This window comes from Notolabrus celidotus, chromosome 23 (assembly GCF_009762535.1).
Source record: "Notolabrus celidotus isolate fNotCel1 chromosome 23, fNotCel1.pri, whole genome shotgun sequence".
Classification (NCBI taxonomy): domain Eukaryota; kingdom Metazoa; phylum Chordata; class Actinopteri; order Labriformes; family Labridae; genus Notolabrus; species Notolabrus celidotus.
In genome coordinates this window covers 7,750,702-7,769,820 of record NC_048294.1, presented here as the reverse complement: position 1 = coordinate 7,769,820, position 19,119 = coordinate 7,750,702, and the positions used below count along the sequence as shown (strand labels likewise).

Sequence of the window (19,119 nt, the reverse complement as noted above, 5' to 3'; positions counted from 1 at the left end):
TGGTGTTTTTAGCACGAGTGACCGTTAGTCGGGGAACATAAATCAGTGAACAAGTTTTAACGGTTGTGAATTCTCTTTTAAATTTCGGTTATCGTGAATAAATAAATAACTTTAATTGTTAACCATTTAAATCACTGATACAATATCAAAAACGTCATTAGTCACGCAAGTAAAGCAGACGCACCGGTTTGGGTAATGTAGTTCACGTGCCGGTGACGCCCCCTTGATTTCAGGGTATTACGTACTTCATTAACCAGAAGCCACCGAGGCGCTCGAGCTGCGATACGCAAGGTCAGTCACACAGTTGAACGTGTCTGAGTCCACTCTGTAAATACTGTTAAATTTACTTTATAAATCCTGCCTCGTGTTTGCTTACCTGCTCCTAATGGACTGTGTGTCCCTGCCGGTGTCTCTGTTTGCTCACCGTGGACTCATGGTGTCTAACTTTACAGTACTGTCAGTGTTATGAAAATTACTGTTGTGTAAGGAAAAATAGACATTTAATCCGACTGCAAGCATTAAAAAATGGGATTAATTAAGTGTAGAGTCGTCTTTGCTCACAAATAAATCAGATAAAACGTTTAACATGCATGCATATGTTTGTATTAAATAAAATATTTAAGACATAAGCTTCCTTGGTCATATCTTACATGCATTTAGACACAAGTAACAAGTGGTGGTTTAATTTCCAAGTAAACACATCTGAAAACATAAACAAACAAATGAATCATGCATTAATCTGCGTGCTAATGTGACTGGATGCTTTCTATGTTGTAATCTGACAGGAATCATGAATTACGCTCGGTTTTTGACAGCTGTCAGCGCAGCCAGAAAGCCCTCGCCCATTAGGATGCTGAGTGAGTATATTTCTGCGATTCTGCTTTATGTTTCAAAGGTTTAATCTGTGCAATCTTCAGAGGTTTCAAAAGTATTCACATTCATTACTCAAGTAGAAGTATTGATACTAAGGTTTAAAAAGACTTCTGTAGAAGTTGAAGTATCAGCTCAAGCTTTTTACTCAAAAGTGTAAAAGTACTGGTTTCAAAACTACTTGCAGTGTAAAAGTAAAAGTAATGTAAGGGGAAAAAATGTCATTAAGGACTAAAGTTAGGCTGTACCACAGGGGTCTATAGTGCACTACCCCACCTCCCAAAAAAAACACGTTTCTAAAGGCCATAATGACTAAAATGTTCCATTAATGTGTTAATGTTGAATATTTGGGTTGCACCTGTTTCAGCCGCATTTCTGCCCATTGAAATGTAAATACATTAAAGAACCATATGTACTACTGAGCATTAACATGTTTCATGGAGCGGAAGATATGATGACTAATTGCCTATAAGTATTGTAATGGTGCAAAAAGTCAAACTTCACAGGCATGTTATCAATAACCTTTATTGTAATGTAAATGTACATAAATGTGGGTTTCTTTAATGATGACAAGCCGGAATGAAAACAAGCCGAAGTGAAACAGGAGTAAAGAGGCTTTTTTTTAATTGTAAGGAGTAGAAAGTACAGATAATTGTAGTAGTAAAAAGTCGTCTGAAAAATAATTACTCCAGTAAAGTATAGATACCCAAAATTCCTACTTAAGTAAGGTAACAAAGTATTTGTACTTTGTCACGACACCTCTGGCAATCTTACACAGAAACACACTGAAGAATGATACTGCTGTGATGTTTTTGTAATTCACTTGCTTTATTGTTTTGTGCAAAATTCAGAAAGAAATAAAACAATACAGAAACCAAAAAACATTTCTACGGTGGCCCTGAAGGACAAACAAATTTACAAAAGATTAAACACTTTCACAAAGTTTGAGACAAATTTACATTTAAGCAAACAAATTTACAAAAGATGAAACACTATTACAAATTTGGCGACAAATTTACATTTAAAAGAAATCATTTTTACATTTTATAAAACAAAATTACAATAGCAAAACACTTTTACCAAGGCCAAAACAAATTTACATTTACAGGATACCAAGATTAAATATCTGGGAATTAGGTCAAGATATCAAGATATGCCTCAAACTCACCTTATTATACCTTGTTTCTACCTCATGTCATGTATATCTGAAGTTATTTAGACATTTACCTTTTTATATATTGTTTATTTACCCCGTGAAGCCGAGCTGCAGCAGCGCTCGCCACCATCCCTTATCTCCCTGGCTGGAGGAGCACCCAACCCAAACACCTTCCCTTTCCAGTCAGCGTCCATTAAGGTGAAAAACGGAGAGACAGTGACATTTGATGAGACGGCGATGAAAAGGGCTCTGCAGTACTCCGCTTCTAACGGGTGAGACTTAGAGACAAGAAGCCTATAAAATGCCAATGATTAGGGTAAGGGTTTGGAAAAGGGTTAGGGTTAGGGTTAGGGATTGGATTAGGGTTAGGGATAGGGTTAACCCTAACCCAAACCCTAATCCAAACCCTAACCCTAACCCTAATCCAAACCCTAACCCTAATCCAAACCCCAACCCTAATCCAAACCCTAACCCAAACCCTAACCCAAACCCTTATCCAAACCCTAACCCTAATCCAAACCCTAACCCAAACCCTAACCCAAACCCTTATCCAAACCCTAATCCAAACCTTAACCATAACCCTAATCCAAACCCTAATCCTAACCGTACTCCAAACCCTAACCCTAATCCAAACCTTAACCGTAACCCTAATCCAAACCCTAATCCTAACCGTACTCCAAACCCTAACCCTAATCCAAAGCCTAACCCTAACCCTAATCCAAACCCTAACCCTAATCCAAACCCTAATCCTAACCCTAATCCAAACCCTAACCCTAATCCAAACCCTTACCCTAATCCTAACACTAATCCTAACCCTAATCCAAACCCTAACCCTAATCCTAACCCTAATCCTAACCCTAATCCAAACCCTAACCCTAACCCTAATCCAAACCCTAACCCTAACCCTAACCCTTATCCAAACCCTAACCCTAATCCAAACCCTAACCCTAATCCAAACCCTAATCAAAACCCTAACCCTAATCCAAACCCTAACCCTAATCCAAACCCTAACCCTAGCCCTAAACCAAACCCTAACCCTAACCCTAATCCACCCCCATACCCCAATCCAAACCCTAACCCTAACCCTAATCCAAACCCTAACCCTAATCCAAACCCTAACCCTAACCCTAATCCGAACCCTAACCCTAAACCAAACCCTAATCCAAACCCTAACCCTAATCCAAACCCTAACCCTAATCCAAACCCTTACCCTAATCCAAACCCTAACCCTAACCCTAAACCAAACCCTAACCCTAACCCTAATCCACCCCCATACCCCAATCCAAACCCTAACCCTAACCCTAATCCAAACCCTAACCCTAATCCAAACCCTAACCCTAACCCTAATCCGAACCCTAACCCTAAACCAAACCCTAACCTAAATCCAAACCCTGACCCTAATCCTAACCCTAATCCTAAACCTAATCCAAACCCTAACCCTAATCCAAATCCTAACCCTAACCCTAACCCTAATCCAAACCCTAACCGTAATCCAAACCCTAATCCATACCCTAACCCTAATCCAAACCCTAACCCTAACCCTAAACCAAGCCCTAACCCTAACCCTAATCCACCTAAACCCCAATCCAAACCCTAACCCTAACCCTAATCAAAACCCTAACCCTAACCCTAACCCCAATCCGAACCCTACCCCTAATCCAAACCCTAACCCTAATCCAAACCCTAACCCTAATCCAAACCCTAATCCAAAACCTAACCCAAACCCTAACCCTAATCCACACCCATACCCTGATCCAAACCCTAACCCTAACCCTAATCCACACCCATACCCCAATCCAAACCCTAACCCTAATCCAAACCCTAACCCTAGTCCTAATCCACACTCATACCCCAATCCAAACCCTAACCCTAATCCAAACCCTAACCCTAACCCTAATCCAAACCCTAACCCTAACCCTAATCCGAACCCTAACCCTAATCGAAACCCTAACCCTAACCCTAAACCTAATCCACACCCAGACCCTAATCCAAACCCTAACCCTAATCTTAACCCTAATCCAAACCCTTATCCTAACCCTAACCCTAATCCAAACCCTAACCCTAATCCAAACCCTAACCCTAATCCAAACCCTAACCCTAACCCTAACCCTAACCCTAATCCAAACCCTAACCCTAATCAAAACCCTAGAGTTTGGATTAGGGTTAGGGTTAGGGTTTGGATTACGGTTAGGGTTAGGGTTAGGGTTTGGATTAGGGTTAGGGTTTGGATTAGGGTTAGGGTTTGGATTAGGGTTAGGGTTTGGATTAGGGTTAGGGTTAGGGTTAGGGTTTGGATTAGGGTTAGGGTTTGGATTAGGGTTAGGGCTTGGATTAGGGTTAGGGCTTGGATTAGGGTTAGGGCTTTGATTAGGGTTAGGATTACGGTTAGGATTTGGATTAGGGTTGGGGCTTGGATTAGGGTTAGGGTTAGGGCTTGGATTAGGGTTAGGGTTAGGGTTTGGATTAGGGTTGGGGCTTGGATTAGGATTAGGGTTAGGGCTTGGATTAGGGTTAGGGTTTGGAATAGGGTTAGGGTTGGATATGGGTTTTGATTAGGGTTAGGGTTTGGATTAGGGTTAGGGTTAGGGTTTGGGTTAGGGTTTGGATAAGGGTTAGGGTTTGGATTAGGGTATGGGTGTGGATTAGGGTTAGGGTTAGGGTTTGGATTAGGGTTAGGGTTTGGTTTAGGGTTAGGGTTTGGATTACGGTTAGGGTTTGGATTAGGGTTAGGGTTAGGGTTTGGATTAGGGTTAGGGTTTGGATTAGGGTTAGGGCTTGGATTAGGGTTAGGGCTTGGACTAGGGTTAAGGTTTTGATTAGGGTTAGGATTACGGTTAGAGTTTGGATTAGGGTTGGGGCTTGGATTAGGGTTGGGGCTTGGATTAGGGTTTGGGGATTAGATTAGGGTTAGGGTTAGGGCTTGGATTAGGGTTAGGGTTTGGATTAGGGTTAGGGTTTGGATTAGGGTTAGGGTTGGATATGGGTTTTGATTAGGGTTAGGGTTTGGATTAGGGTTAGGGTTAGGGTTTGGGTCAGGGTTTGGATAAGGGTTAGGGTTTGGATTAGGGTATGGGTGTGGATTAGGGTTAGGGTTAGGGTTTGGATTAGGGTTAGAGTTAGGGTTTGGATTAGGGTTAGGGTTCGGATTAGGGTTAGGGTTTGGATTAGGGTTAGGGTTCGGATTAGGGTTAGGGTTTGGATTAGGGTTAGGGTTTGGATTAGGGTTAGAGTTAGGGTTTGGATTAGGGTTAGGGTTCGGATTAGGGTTAGGGTTTGGATTAGGGTTAGGATTAGGGTTAGGGTTAGGGTTAGGGTTTGGATTAGGGTAAGCGTTCGGATTAGGGTGAGGGTTAGGGTTTGGATTAGGGTTAGGGTTTGGTTTAGGGTTAGGGTTTGGATTACGGTTAGGGTTTGGATTAGGGTTAGGGTTAGGGTTTGGATTAGGGTTAGGGTTTGGATTAGGGTTAGGGCTTGGATTAGGGTTAGGGCTTGGACTAGGGTTAAGGTTTTGATTAGGGTTAGGATTACGGTTAGAGTTTGGATTAGGGTTGGGGCTTGGATTAGGGTTGGGGCTTGGATTAGGGTTTGGGGATTAGATTAGGGTTAGGGTTAGGGCTTGGATTAGGGTTAGGGTTTGGATTAGGGTTAGGGTTTGGATTAGGGTTAGGGTTGGATATGGGTTTTGATTAGGGTTAGGGTTTGGATTAGGGTTAGGGTTAGGGTTTGGGTCAGGGTTTGGATAAGGGTTAGGGTTTGGATTAGGGTATGGGTGTGGATTAGGGTTAGGGTTAGGGTTTGGATTAGGGTTAGAGTTAGGGTTTGGATTAGGGTTAGGGTTCGGATTAGGGTTAGGGTTTGGATTAGGGTTAGGGTTGGATTAGGGTTAGGGTTTGGAATAGGGTTAGGGTTTGGATTAGGGTTAGGGCTTGGATTAGGGTTAGGGCTTGGATTAGGGTTAGGGTTTTGATTAGGGTTAGGATTACGGTTAGGGTTTGGATTAGGGTTAGGGTTTGGATTAGGGTTAGGGTTTGGATTAGGGTTAGGGTTAGGGTTTGGATTAGGGTTAGGGTTTGGATTAGGGTTAGGGCTTGGATTAGGGTTAGGGTTTGGAATAGGGTTAGGGTTGGATATGGGTTTTGATTAGGGTTAGGGTTTGGATTAGGGTTAGGGTTAGGGTTTGGGTTAGGGTTTGGATAAGGGTTAGGGTTTGGATTAGGGTATGGGTGTGGATTAGGGTTAGGGTTAGGGTTTGGATTAGGGTTAGGGTTAGGGTTTGGATTAGGGTTAGGGTTCGGATTAGGGTTAGGGTTAGGGTTTGGATTAGGGTTAGGGTTTGGTTTAGGGTTAGGGTTTGGATTACGGTTAGGGTTTGGATTAGGGTTAGGGTTAGGGTTTGGATTAGGGTTAGGGTTTGGATTAGGGTTAGGGTTAGGGTTTGGATTAGGGTTAGGGTTTGGATTAGGGTTAGGGCTTGGATTAGGGTTAGGGCTTGGACTAGGGTTAGGGTTTTGATTAGGGTTAGGATTACGGTTAGGGTTTGGATTAGGGTTGGGGCTTGGATTAGGGTTGGGGCTTGGATTAGGGTTGGGGCTTAGATTAGGGTTAGGGCTTGGATTAGGGTTAGGGTTTGGATTAGGGTTAGGGTTTGGATTAGGGTTAGGGTTGGATATGGGTTTTGATTAGGGTTAGGGTTTGGATTAGGGTTAGGGTTAGGGTTTGGGTCAGGGTTTGGATAAGGGTTAGGGTTTGGATTAGGGTATGGGTGTGGTTTTGGGTTAGGGTTAGGGTTTGGATTAGGGTTAGAGTTAGGGTTTGGATTAGGGTTAGGGTTCGGATTAGGGTTAGAGTTAGGGTTTGGATTAGGGTTAGGGTTTGGTTTAGGGTTAGGGTTTGGATTAGGGTTAGGGTTAGGGTTTGGATTAGGGTTAGGGTTCGGATTAGGGTTAGGGTTTGGGTTAGGGTTTGGATTAGGGTTAGGGTTTGGATTAGGGTATGGGTGTGGATTAGGGTTAGGGTTAGGGTTTGGATTAGGGGTTAGGGTTTGGATTAGGGTTAGGGTTTGGATTACGGTTAGGGTTTGGATTAGGGTTAGGGTTTGGATTAGGGTATCGGTGTGGATTAGGGTTAGGGTTTGGATTAGGGTTAGGGTATGGATTAGGGTATCGGTGTGGATCAGGGTTAGGGTTTGGATTAGGGTTAGGGTTAGGGTTTGGATTAGGGTATGGGTGTGGATTAGGGTTAGGGTTAGGGTTTGGATTAGGGTTAGAGTTTGGATTAGGGTTAGTGTCAGGGTTTGGATTAGGGTTTGGGTTTGGATTAGGGTGAGGGTTAGGGTTTTGAGTAGGGTTAGGGTTAGGGTTTGGATTAGGGTTAGGGCTTGGATTAGGGTTAGGGTTTTGATTATGGTTATGATTAGGGTTAGGGTTTGGATTAGGGTTGGGGCTTGGATTAGGGTTGGGGCTTGGATTAGGGTTAGGGTTAGGGCTTGGATTAGGGTTAGGGTTTGGATTAGGGTTAGGGTTTGGATTAGGGTTAGGGTTTGGATAAGGGTTTTGATTAGGGTTAGGATTTGGATTAGGGTTAGGGTATGGGTATGGGTGTTGATTAGGGTTAGGGTTTGGATTAGGGTTAGGGTTTGGATTAGGGTTAGGGTTCGGATTAGGGTTAGGGTTAGAGTTAGGGTTTGGATTAGGGTTAGGGTTTGGTTTAGGGTTAGGGTTAGGGTTTTGATTAGGGTTAGGGTTAGGGTTTGGATTACGGTTAGGGTTTGGATTAGGGTTGGGGTTAGGGTTTGGACTAGGGTTAGGGTTCGGATTAGGGCTAGGGTTAGGGTTTGGGTTAGGGTTAGGGTTTGGATTAAGGCTAGGGTTTGGATTAGGGTATGGGTGTGGATTAGGGCTAGGGTTAGGGTTTGGATTAGGGTTAGGGTTAGGGTTAGGGTTTGGATTAGGGTTAGGGTTTGGATTAGGGTTAGGGTTTGGATTAGGGTTAGGGTTAGGGTTTGGATTACGGTTAGGGTTTGGATTAGGGTTAGGGTTAGGGTTTGGACTAGGGTTAGGGTTCGGATTAGGGTTAGGGTTAGGGTTTAGACTAGGGTTAGGGTTCGGATTAGGGTTAGGGTTAGGGTTTGGGTTAGGGTTAGGGTTTGGATTAGGGTTAGTGTTTGGATTAGGGTTAGGGTTTGGATTAGGGTTAGGGTATGGATTAGGGTATCGGTGTGGATTAGGGTTAGGGTTTGGATTAGGGTTAGGGTTAGGGTTTGGATTAGGGTATGGGTGTGGATTAGGGTTAGGGTTAGGGTTTGGATTAGGGTTAGAGTTTGGATTAGGGTTAGTGTCAGGGTTTGGATTAGGGTTAGGGTTTGGATTAGGGTGAGGGTTAGGGTTTTGAGTAGGGTTAGGGTTAGGGTTTGGATTAGGGTTAGGGCTTGGATTAGGGTTAGGGTTTTGATTATGGTTATGATTAGGGTTAGGGTTTGGATTAGGGTTGGGGCTTGGATTAGGGTTGGGGCTTGGATTAGGGTTAGGGTTAGGGCTTGGATTAGGGTTAGGGTTTGGATTAGGGTTAGGGTTTGGATTAGGGTTAGGGTTTGGATAAGGGTTTTGATTAGGGTTAGGATTTGGATTAGGGTTAGGGTATGGGTATGGGTGTTGATTAGGGTTAGGGTTTGGATTAGGGTTAGGGTTTGGATTAGGGTTAGGGTTCGGATTAGGGTTAGGGTTTGGTTTAGGGTTAGGGTTAGGGTTTTGATTAGGGTTAGGGTTAGGGTTTGGATTACGGTTAGGGTTTGGATTAGGGTTGGGGTTAGGGTTTGGACTAGGGTTAGGGTTCGGATTAGGGCTAGGGTTAGGGTTTGGGTTAGGGTTAGGGTTTGGATTAAGGTTAGGGTTTGGATTAGGGTATGGGTGTGGATTAGGGCTAGGGTTAGGGTTTGGATTAGGGTTAGGGTTAGGGTTAGGGTTTGGATTAGGGTTAGGGTTTGGATTAGGGTTAGGGTTTGGATTAGGGTTAGGGTTAGGGTTTGGATTACGGTTAGGGTTTGGATTAGGGTTAGGGTTAGGGTTTGGACTAGGGTTAGGGTTCGGATTAGGGTTAGGGTTAGGGTTTGGACTAGGGTTAGGGTTCGGATTAGGGTTAGGGTTAGGGTTTGGGTTAGGGTTAGGGTTTGGATTAGGGTTAGTGTTTGGATTAGGGTTAGGGTTAGGGTTTGGATTAGGGTTAGGCTTATGATTAGGGTTAGGCTTAGGCTTAGGGTCAGGTTTAATTCTACTGCCACTGTATAGAGGTTTTGTCCTGCGTCTTGTTATATCCAAATTTGTCTTCCTGTGTAGAATTCCTGAGCTGCTGACATGGATGAAGAACCTCCAGAAGAACCTCCACAACCCTCCGACAGCAAACTTCTCCCCTGAGAACGGCCAGATGGACATGTGTGTGACCACAGGGAGCCAGGAGGGGCTCTGTAAGGTACAGCTGCTGTGCACTATTTACCTTTTAAGAGAACTTTAATCCTCAACCTGGACCCCATCCTTTGTTTTATGGTTGTTTTTATATATCTGGTGTTTTTTAGGTGTTTGAGATGCTGGTCAACCCCGGAGACAACGTCCTGCTGGATGCACCTACATATTCAGGCACTCTTGCAGCAGTGAGAGACCTTCTTTTAACAAAACACAGAGATGTACATAATGACTCAAGCTGCTGTAACACTCTAAGTTTCTCTTTTCTTCTGCAGCTCCAGCCGATGGGATGCAACTTAATCAATGTTCCCAGCGATCAGCACGGTATGATACCTGCTGCACTTAAGGAGGTTTTGTCTCGTTGGGACCCCTCAGAGGTCCAAAAGCCTGGTAGTGATGCTCCCAAGATCCTATACACCATCCCCAATGGGGGAAACCCCACCGGTGCATCCATGACGACTCAGAGGAAGCAGGAAGTGTACGAGGTTTGTCAAGAGCTCAGACTCAGCTTTATCTGTAAAGTTAAGACAGGTGTAGACGATACTGTTTATGTTATTTACACCTAAATGAATCCACTGATTAGAAAGCACTTTGTAACAGTTGCAAGAGCAACTTCCTTATAACAGGCAGACAGGTGGAGCAGAACCAGACACAGCCTTGCTGTGTTGGTTAAACGAGAAGTTGTATTTTTTAAGAGCTTCTAATTAATGCAAAGTTATCATCAAAGAGCTGACTCTGATCAGAGCTTTTTGTTGAGCTGTTTTCTCTGCACACTCACTCTGTTGTTCTCTCCCCATGTTTGTAACAGTTGGCCCGGCAGTATGACATGCTCATCATCGAGGACGACCCCTACTACTTCCTGCAGTTTGAAAAGGTACAAAAATAATTTCCTGACATCATTTTTCTTGAGGTGAGATTCAATTTACTGCCCAGACTGATTTATTTATTTGTTAGCCATGGGCACCGACGTTTCTCTCCATGGACGTTGACGGGAGGATCATCAGGACAGACTCGTTCTCCAAGATCCTGTCTTCAGGGTGTGTCTAAATCTGAGTGTGTGTTTGTTTGTGTCTCCGACTGTATCAAACCTGCGCAGAGCCTCAGTGACATCACCCATTGAGGCTTAACGATGGCGTTGACTATGTTGAATATGCTATCTCAACATAGATGGACAACAGAGGATGCAAACTAAGACTATGTAGCAGTTTGGGTCTAATGTTTCCACATCAGGTGAAAAAGAACGATCTCTTTCTGAGTACTTCACTTCTTGTTTCTGACCACTTCTCTGTGTGTCTCTACGTTTCAGGCTGAGGATCGGTTTTGTGACCGGACCCAAGCCTCTGGTAGACCGTGTGGTGCTGCACATCCAGGCCTCCACAATGCACACAAGCACCTTCACACAGGTGAATGATGAACACTTTGATATCACAAGACCACACCCTCCTGCTCGCTCAGCTAGTCGCTCTGCAGGTTTATCTGCAAACAGCTTTCGACTGTGAGGAGTAACTTTGTCATTTATTGATTTGCTTTTACTCCTGTGATGAGGAGACTGACGACTGATTGGTGATAGGAAGCAGTTTAAAGAAGCATTCAAATCTGTTGTATAATCTGGACTAAAACAGGAAAGGATTTAAAAAACATGCTTGTATTTAACAATAAGCTTTCTTGAATCTTGAACACAGGCCAGAACAAACATACAAACATGTGTCATGCTTGGACATCACTTTCTCTGTGTGTTGAACACAGACCTGAAGGTTGACAAAGTGCTGCAGAGTCATTTCACTGTCAAATAACTTTGTTCCTTTTTTGAATAACACGTGATAAACCTGTCTCCTGCCTCCTCTCAGCTCATGGTGTCTCAGTTGCTGCACAGCTGGGGGCAGGAGGGTTTCCTCCAGCACATAGACAGGTATGTCTCACCTTGATCTGCATGACATGGGTCGACTGGTTCAGACAATGATTTGATCCTCTTAGTGTCTGCATTGATGACAAAGTCACATCCATATCTTTATAGTGATGAATTGAATCTTTTCTTCCTTTCACAGGGTGATTGATTTTTACAGCAAACAGCGAGATGCAATGATCAGCTCTGCAGACAAGTGGCTCAAAGGTTTGTGGTAAAAAAAAATACAAACACAGGGTATTACATTTTTTATGGGAGCGTATGACATTCACTCCAGAATTCAGGTTGTTATTGGTACCCCAGACTCCATTTATACATTTATGAAATTACAACATTCTGCCAAATCTTTACAAACAGGAATCAGAAATACTTAATTTATCCCAGGGGGAAACTCAGTTATTACAGAGCTCTTATAAACAGTATGAAAAAGTCAAGATATTAATAGGAGAAGGAATAAAATGAAATAAAATATAATGATGATAAAGTATATACAGAAGCCCAGATTAGAGTTAGCTATGTACATAAGCGCTAGGAATGAAGGTATTATATACAGGATGTTAAAGTGGCAGGGATATGGCACAGTGTCATGCACGGTTATTGTATGCTATTGCACAGAGTATAGGTTACTGATCAGTGATCAGAGGGAGGAGTTGTACAGTTTGCAAAGAGGATGACTAACAGAGACTAACAGACCTGAAAATCACAGTCACTGGAAGTTTTAGTAATGGGTTGGGGGAAGAGGGTTCACAAAGCTACAGGACTGTCTGAAGTCAGTATTACCCTTGCATATGTTTTTGTGAGCGAGAAAGTTCACTGAACATACTTTTTAGATTATTATTTTAAAATGAAATTAACATTCAAGTTTTGTTTGTTTAAAAAAAACTCCAGAGGGGGGCTTTAATTTTCTGTACTAATACACAAATATTAATGTTCTTTACTGCTAAAGCAAAAAAACATAAAGTGATAATATACCAAAAAATATCAAAGGGTCTCAGACTTTTTCAATTTGTATGTGGAAAAAGAAAAAACCCCAATAAAGAAATTAAAAAAATAAAAAATAAAAAATATCAAGTGATGAACTATTTCTATATAAAAGCTATAAAAACCCACAGACGATACTGACGCGGAGAAACATTTAATATTCTGTAAATTCTAGTTTTTCCTCCATTGAAATTCAGTCAAATACATTTGAAAAAATTTAAAGAGATCTTAAAGTGTGAGGGTACTTGGTTCTTCTTCTACATAATGTCTGGTTTTTTAACTGTTGTTGTTTTTTTGTGTTATTGTTACAAGTTTTAGAGGCATCCAGAAGGTTCACATGTGAAAAGTTGTCTGAAGGCACCACCTAGTGGCCATTCACAGAACACCATGTGAAGGGAATTTAGTGATACATCCTGATTCTTTTCACTTGTTCAAAAAACAAACCAGGAGCAGTGGAGGTGTTAACAGATTTATCGCAGTATGTGAGATTCAGATTTAGTTGTATCGTTTTAAAACTTTGAAAATACAGAAACAAAAAAAGCACCAGAGGTAAACCCTGCTGTTTGAAGTTACAACACACACACACGAACACATGGGAGACCTTTTTCTTTGATCTTCATCGTCTTTATTCAGCCTGTATGTTTTGATGTGTGTTTGTGTGTGTTTGTAGATGTAGCAGAGTGGCACACCCCGTCAGCAGGTATGTTCCTGTGGATGAAACTGAAGGGTATAGCAGATACTCAGCAGCTCATCATGGAGAAAGCTCTGGAGAAAGAGGTCAGCACACAACTGATGTAATCTCTTTTTGTGAATGTTATTATGAAAAAAGGTCTTAAATCTGTCTCTTCATAGCTAACACAGACTTACTGTTGTGAAATATGTAAAAAAAAAAAAAAGACTACCCAGAATGCAGTTTGATACTCTTTGCTCTCTGGATCTCCGTGTTTGTCAGCAGCTGTTTTGTACCACGGGTGAGACAGGGTTTCTGTCTCAATAGAGTGTAGGATTTGTGTGTATGGGGACTATTATGTGCTCAGTAAGTGGGTCTGGCAACAGAGCGTTTAGCCTCCCACACACACACGCACGCACGCACGCATACACACACATACTCGCATACTTGCATACAGAGAGCGTTTGTAAGTCCCAGAGAGTCAATAGCTAATAAGACATGTATAAACAAGGGCAGGCAGAATCAGGGTTTCTGCAGGATATTTAAAACCTCTACACCCCAGACAGAAAAGATTCACAAGAGGTGGTTCACCTCAGATATGAAATAATAACTGACACAGAAAATAATTTTCCAAAACTACGTCAGGTTTGGAATAAAACCAACTTAAAGTTTATGAAGTCAAACTATCATCAAGTTTTTATGTCAACCCAATGTCAGGTTTAAACGTCAAAATAATGTCAGGTCCTGACATCAACCATGTTTAAGCTGATGACATCATCCTTAAAGTCAGCCTTAGACTCCACCCAATATCAGGTGTTGACGTCAGCCCAATATCAGATTGTGTTGTCATCCAAATGTCAGGTTTTGACATCATATCAATGTCAGCAGTTAATGTCAACCGAGCGCCATGCTCTGTCGTCAACCCAGTGTCAGGTTTGTACATTAATCAATCAATCTTTAGCTATATATCAGCAAATCACAACAAACGTTATCTAAAGACTCTTTACAAACAGAGCAGGTCTAGTCCGTACATTATGTTATATAACTACCAAGACCCAACATCAAGACAGGATAAGATCTAGTCCCATTTTACAGACAGGACTCAGTCTGATCTCATCTTAATCCACCATTAGCAGAGCACTTTGCAGCATTTAGCAAGTTACAGTGGCAAGGACAAACTTCCTTTAACAGGCAGAAACCTCCAGCAGGACCAGACTCATGTTAGACAGCCATCATGTAAGTCTTTAACCAAATAAAAGGTGTTGTCATCAACCCAACGTCAAATTTGAGGGTCACCCTGATGTCAGGTGGCGAGACCAGCCCAGCATCAAGTTTTGCCGTCAAACCAAACTTGTGTTTGGTTTTCAACCCGACTTCAGGTTTTGTTGTTAAACCTAAACCATCTCGGTCATTAACCCAGCATGAGGTTTTGTCAGATTGTGACGTCACCCAAATGTCAAGTGTTGACTTCAGTCCTCTATGGTGGTTGGTTGAAAACTCAGTGTCAGGTTTTCTCATCAGACTAATGTGAGTTTTCTTTCAAAACAAGTTAGTTTTGTTGTTGCCTCAGCAATCAATGTTTAACTCACCGAATCAAGTTCAGAGAAGGGGCATCAAAGCCTTTTGTACGGACCTAAATCTGCTTTCATTAGTTTGTCCTTTTAAACGGTGGTTCACTCAGGTTCAAAACCCAAGCATCAGATGTCTACAGAGTGTGCCATAGATATGATTTGTTAAATCTGTACTAAACCAAGGTGTAAGACCAGCAACTTATTGACAATGTTAGGCTACTGTCTGTCTTGAGCAGCGACATCAAGACGTTTTATTTTCCACAAAGAAGAATAATCCATGTTTCTTTCTCTAAGTCTGAATCTAATGAATGAAAAGATCTCTTTGGTTGAAACTTAAACTTGTGTGTTTGTGTGCGTGTAATAAAGGTGTTGCTGGTTCCTGGAGGCGTCTTCATGATCAACAGCAGTGACCCCTGTCCCTACGTCAGAGCGGCCTTTTCACTGTCCACACCAGAGCAGATGGATGAGGTTCAAACACACGCACACACTGACACACACAGAATCATACCTCAATACACTTTTTATATGAAAGCTAATCTTTTACAAATCTTTCTCCAGGCCTTCAGAAGACTTTCCTCTCTCATCAAAGAAGCTTTATGATCAAAGAGTGTCTCCCCCCCCCCATAATAGATGCTGTATTTAAATGTATTTTTGAAGCTTTTATGTTAAAATGTTAAATAAAATTTGAATGTATTTTGTCAGAGGTTTTGTTATTTGTGACTTCATCATACGACATCCTGTTATCTCTTAGGTGTTCATATGGATGCATATCTATCCACAAGGAGTCGGTGCTCACAGTTAAGAGTCTTTTGAAACACTAAATGCACTTTAGATTAATGTTTGAGTGTCTTTTGTGCAAAGTGCAATGATTATAAGTGCTGCTTGACAAAAATCTGCAAATTTCAACTAAAGTTTTATCCATTTATGAGTTAATTTGTATTTAGCATTGACTATATACTAGTATGGACAGCCTGCCTCAATCTCCTCCCATTGTGAGGTGTGAGGCCAAAAGAATACCTCCATGAGCGCTCTCATATTGGGCTGGTGGAGGCATGCATGGAAGCAATCGGGCTTGCAGACACATGGAAATGCAAAATATGACTCACCAATGAAATGTCAAAGATCCCTCAGGGTGGTAGAGCCCACAGCAGAACAGATTCTTCTGTTGATTTGAAGCAGACACTCACAGTAAAAGAAAGATCAATGAGTCTTGTGTTAAGGTTTCCCTCACTGTTCCTCTACTCTGCTAATCAGGTAACCAGCTGCATTTATCAACAGAGCTGTCAATCAATCACCCTTTAAAATCAAATAACTTATTAAAATGATACTTCACGTGCAAGGACCGTGCTACACAAGGATTTGAGTTTAAAGACTTTATGAATTATTTGTGTGTAGTGTGGCCCAGCAGAAGGAGACTCATTTTGGGGGTTCCGTCTCAGAGCTGATCTAGACCCAGGCTGTACCTGGAATTAGACAAGGGCATAAAAGAAGCGAGCACAAGTTGAGTAGAAAGGGATAAGGAAAAAGGTTAATTGAAGAATCACAGACAAACGGTTGGAGTAGGCTTATCAGGTGATGAGGGTGTGGTTTAGGCGGGGGTATTTTCCCGAAATTTAAGTTAACACCTTAACTTCATTTGTTGGAAAAATATACACTTTGATATGAACTAGCTATAAAGAAAACTGTATTTGACATGTTTTTTAATTTTCTAGTTTGACCCATGTTCCATCTGTTTATATGGAAGAGGCAGGCTTTGTGGACTGAAACTGCAGCCAGCCACCAGGGGGAGATCTACTGTACAAGTTCTGGCTTCACATGGAGGAGCTCTTGTTCTATCAATGTTTTTTACAGTCTATGTTATCTACACAGATGAACTAATGCAGGAGCCTGAGTCTGGACTTTTGATATTTTTATGATATTAACAATACATAATTCAAAATTACATATACAGTGGAGTGGTTCTTACGTTTCATTTCCCTAGTACAAATATTTTTTAGTTTTGCAGCAACATCTAGAAACAATACGGTCTCTTTTCAACACATTGAGGACAGGATTGACAAATGGTCACGTTTTTAACATTTCCATTTATTATTTTAAACAGCTTTATTTAGCACAGCAGGTGTTGCTCTCTTTGTTGGCATTTGATAACTCTTTTTCATCTGGAGCTAGTTTCTTTTTCTCCAAAATGCCACAAACAAGTTAGCACCAGTTTGTCTTGGTGTTATTTTTCTTCCAATCACATGACAAAACCTGCTGACGACTTCAAGGTTCGTCTGTTGGTGAAACTGTTTTCTTTTCCTTTGTACAGACTTTCTCCCTGCTGGGTTAATGTGTAGCACTCTGTGAGCGGGGTGAGTGAGGTTTCAAAGTGTGCTAAGCTGAAAAAACCACCCGTAAAGGATAACAGGGTCAGAGGGGTGGGCTTAAAATTCAGGGTTTTGCAACACTTGAACACTGTGAAAAAAGGTAAAAATCCCCCTGTGAAGACTGAAGTAACACATGCAAGAAAGCACTGTGTTGAATCAGAATATCTTGCTTATGAAATGCAACCTTCATACAAGACACAAGCAGCAAAATGTCCTTCAATATAAAGAGTTTAAAGTGTGCAGTCCACTGTGACCATTTTGGGAGCTAGAACTAAAGCAATACATTACATATCTTAAGCCTATCTTGTGTTTTTAGATGTTTTATTCCTGCAAAAATAACCCATTTCATATTTGTTAAACATAAATTAAGAAACATAACTTCTAACTCTCTACACAATAAGAACACAACCACACACTCATTCCCTGAAATATCCATATCTATACATAGACAGAGCATTATTGACTCAGTTATTGACTTTTCTGTGGCCTTGGCAGAGAGAGTTTATTTCTCACTTTATCCTTTGCTTCAAGGTCAGTCAGCTATCAACTTGTGGTCACAAACAAACAGCATGAACAGCCTGATGACCCTGACTTGGTCTTTGGTCGTGCTTTTTACAACCTGACCTCTTTACTGCTATGTATGATTAAAGTGAATAGGTTAGGCTGTGGTGGAAATGGGGTTCCAACCACTGTCCATTTACCTGTCACTGTATAGTGTCTTAAACCAAACATGCTAAGAGGGGTCTCATGATTGCACCACAGAAATTAACACACCTACTCTTGGGGGGATGCTTTAAAAGTATGTTGCTGATTGTAGTAAATGGTAATCTAGGAGGTTGCCTGGACCAAGGTAGCATCCTCCACACAGGAGAGTTAAGGCCGGGCTGCAGAAATACACCAGAGGAAATAGAAAGGGTTGGAAGGAAGGAAAGGAAGTATAAGGTCAAACTCATATTTCTTCTCAAATCAATTCCATTTCACCCGGCCAGCAGCTCACTGTTACTCCGTGAAACTTAAGACCTCGCACTTAAAGGCAGGAAGGCTTTTTCTTTCTCTCCTTCTCTTTTTTCTTTTTTCTTTCGGACACTTTTAATTTCCACTGTGGATGATATAACCTTTTCTATTCAATTTTACATTTGAACTGCAATAATAGCCCCTACCACAATTTAAATATTGAACTAGAACCCAAGGAGACAGAAGAAGAGTGGAGCTTAAGGAATAGTGTCATTTGTTCGTAATAAACAAGTGGTTAAAGTGGTTGAGACCAAAACAAGAGTAAAGATATGATTAAAGACTGTCAAATGGTCCTAATCAATTTTACATTTGATCTGCAATGATAGCCCCTATCTGCATTTATCAATTGAGCTAGAACCATAGACTGTATAAAATATGGACGTAGTATCCGTGACGTCACCCATCTGTTTCTGAAGCGCTGTTTTGAGGCCAATCATCGGCGAGAGCCATATTGCTGCTGTCGAGCGATTGTGACGGCGGGCTTTGAGCCTCCTCGCCAACAGCTACAGTGTTCCCGCCTGTCAGTCAAGTCAGCCATGCCTCTAATTTGAAGACTCATAATCTCAATATGTTCAAAATTGCTACGTTAGAAAAAAATTCACCCTTCGTACAGTGTGTGCCGATCGAGAAATTAGCTATCCAGACTACACACGTCTTTTGTACCAGGCTGTAAACATGTTTATTAATGCTGTAAAGATCGTCTTTTTTGAATTGGTGTGTATGTGGTTTCCAGTACTTCCAGAGCCAGCCTCAAACGGATCCTTGATGAACTGCAGTTTTTAGCACTTCCGCATTGGCCTCATATTTTTAGACCGGATGTTGCCGCTTGAATAGACTAAGTGTGACTTAAGGAATTTACAGTGTCACTGATTCGTAATAAACAAGTAGTTAGAGCGGTTGAGACCAAAAAGGAGATAAAAAAAGAGTAAAGACATGATTATAAACTGTCAAATGGTGATGAATGTGTGTTAATTGATACAAATCTGCTTTCTATTTGTTCAGTATCTGAATTTGTTTATAAACTTTAAGCTTCTCAAATGTTCCTGCTAATGAGACAACAAAGCCACAATATTTCAAATATGATATCACAACTGTTTTCCTCATAACTGGATCTATTTTGGGTGTTTACCTCTT

At 41.6% G+C, this 19,119-nt stretch overlaps 1 protein-coding gene across 1 annotated transcript; it reads left to right on the top strand.

Annotated features, from left to right (window-relative positions):
* The first annotated feature begins 82 nt into the window (after window positions 1–82).
* On the top strand, window positions 83–15,306 carry aadat (aminoadipate aminotransferase). The gene is made up of 14 exons (XM_034677273.1): window positions 83–291; window positions 786–857; window positions 2,130–2,298; window positions 9,358–9,490; window positions 9,594–9,668; window positions 9,756–9,965; window positions 10,289–10,354; window positions 10,435–10,517; window positions 10,787–10,883; window positions 11,328–11,389; window positions 11,526–11,590; window positions 13,035–13,141; window positions 14,972–15,073; window positions 15,164–15,306. The coding sequence occupies exons 2-14, from the start codon at window positions 791–793 to the stop codon at window positions 15,203–15,205; spliced, it is 1,278 nt and encodes a 425-aa protein (XP_034533164.1). The 5' UTR covers window positions 83–291; window positions 786–790; the 3' UTR covers window positions 15,206–15,306.
* Window positions 15,307–19,119: the final 3,813 nt, after the last annotated feature.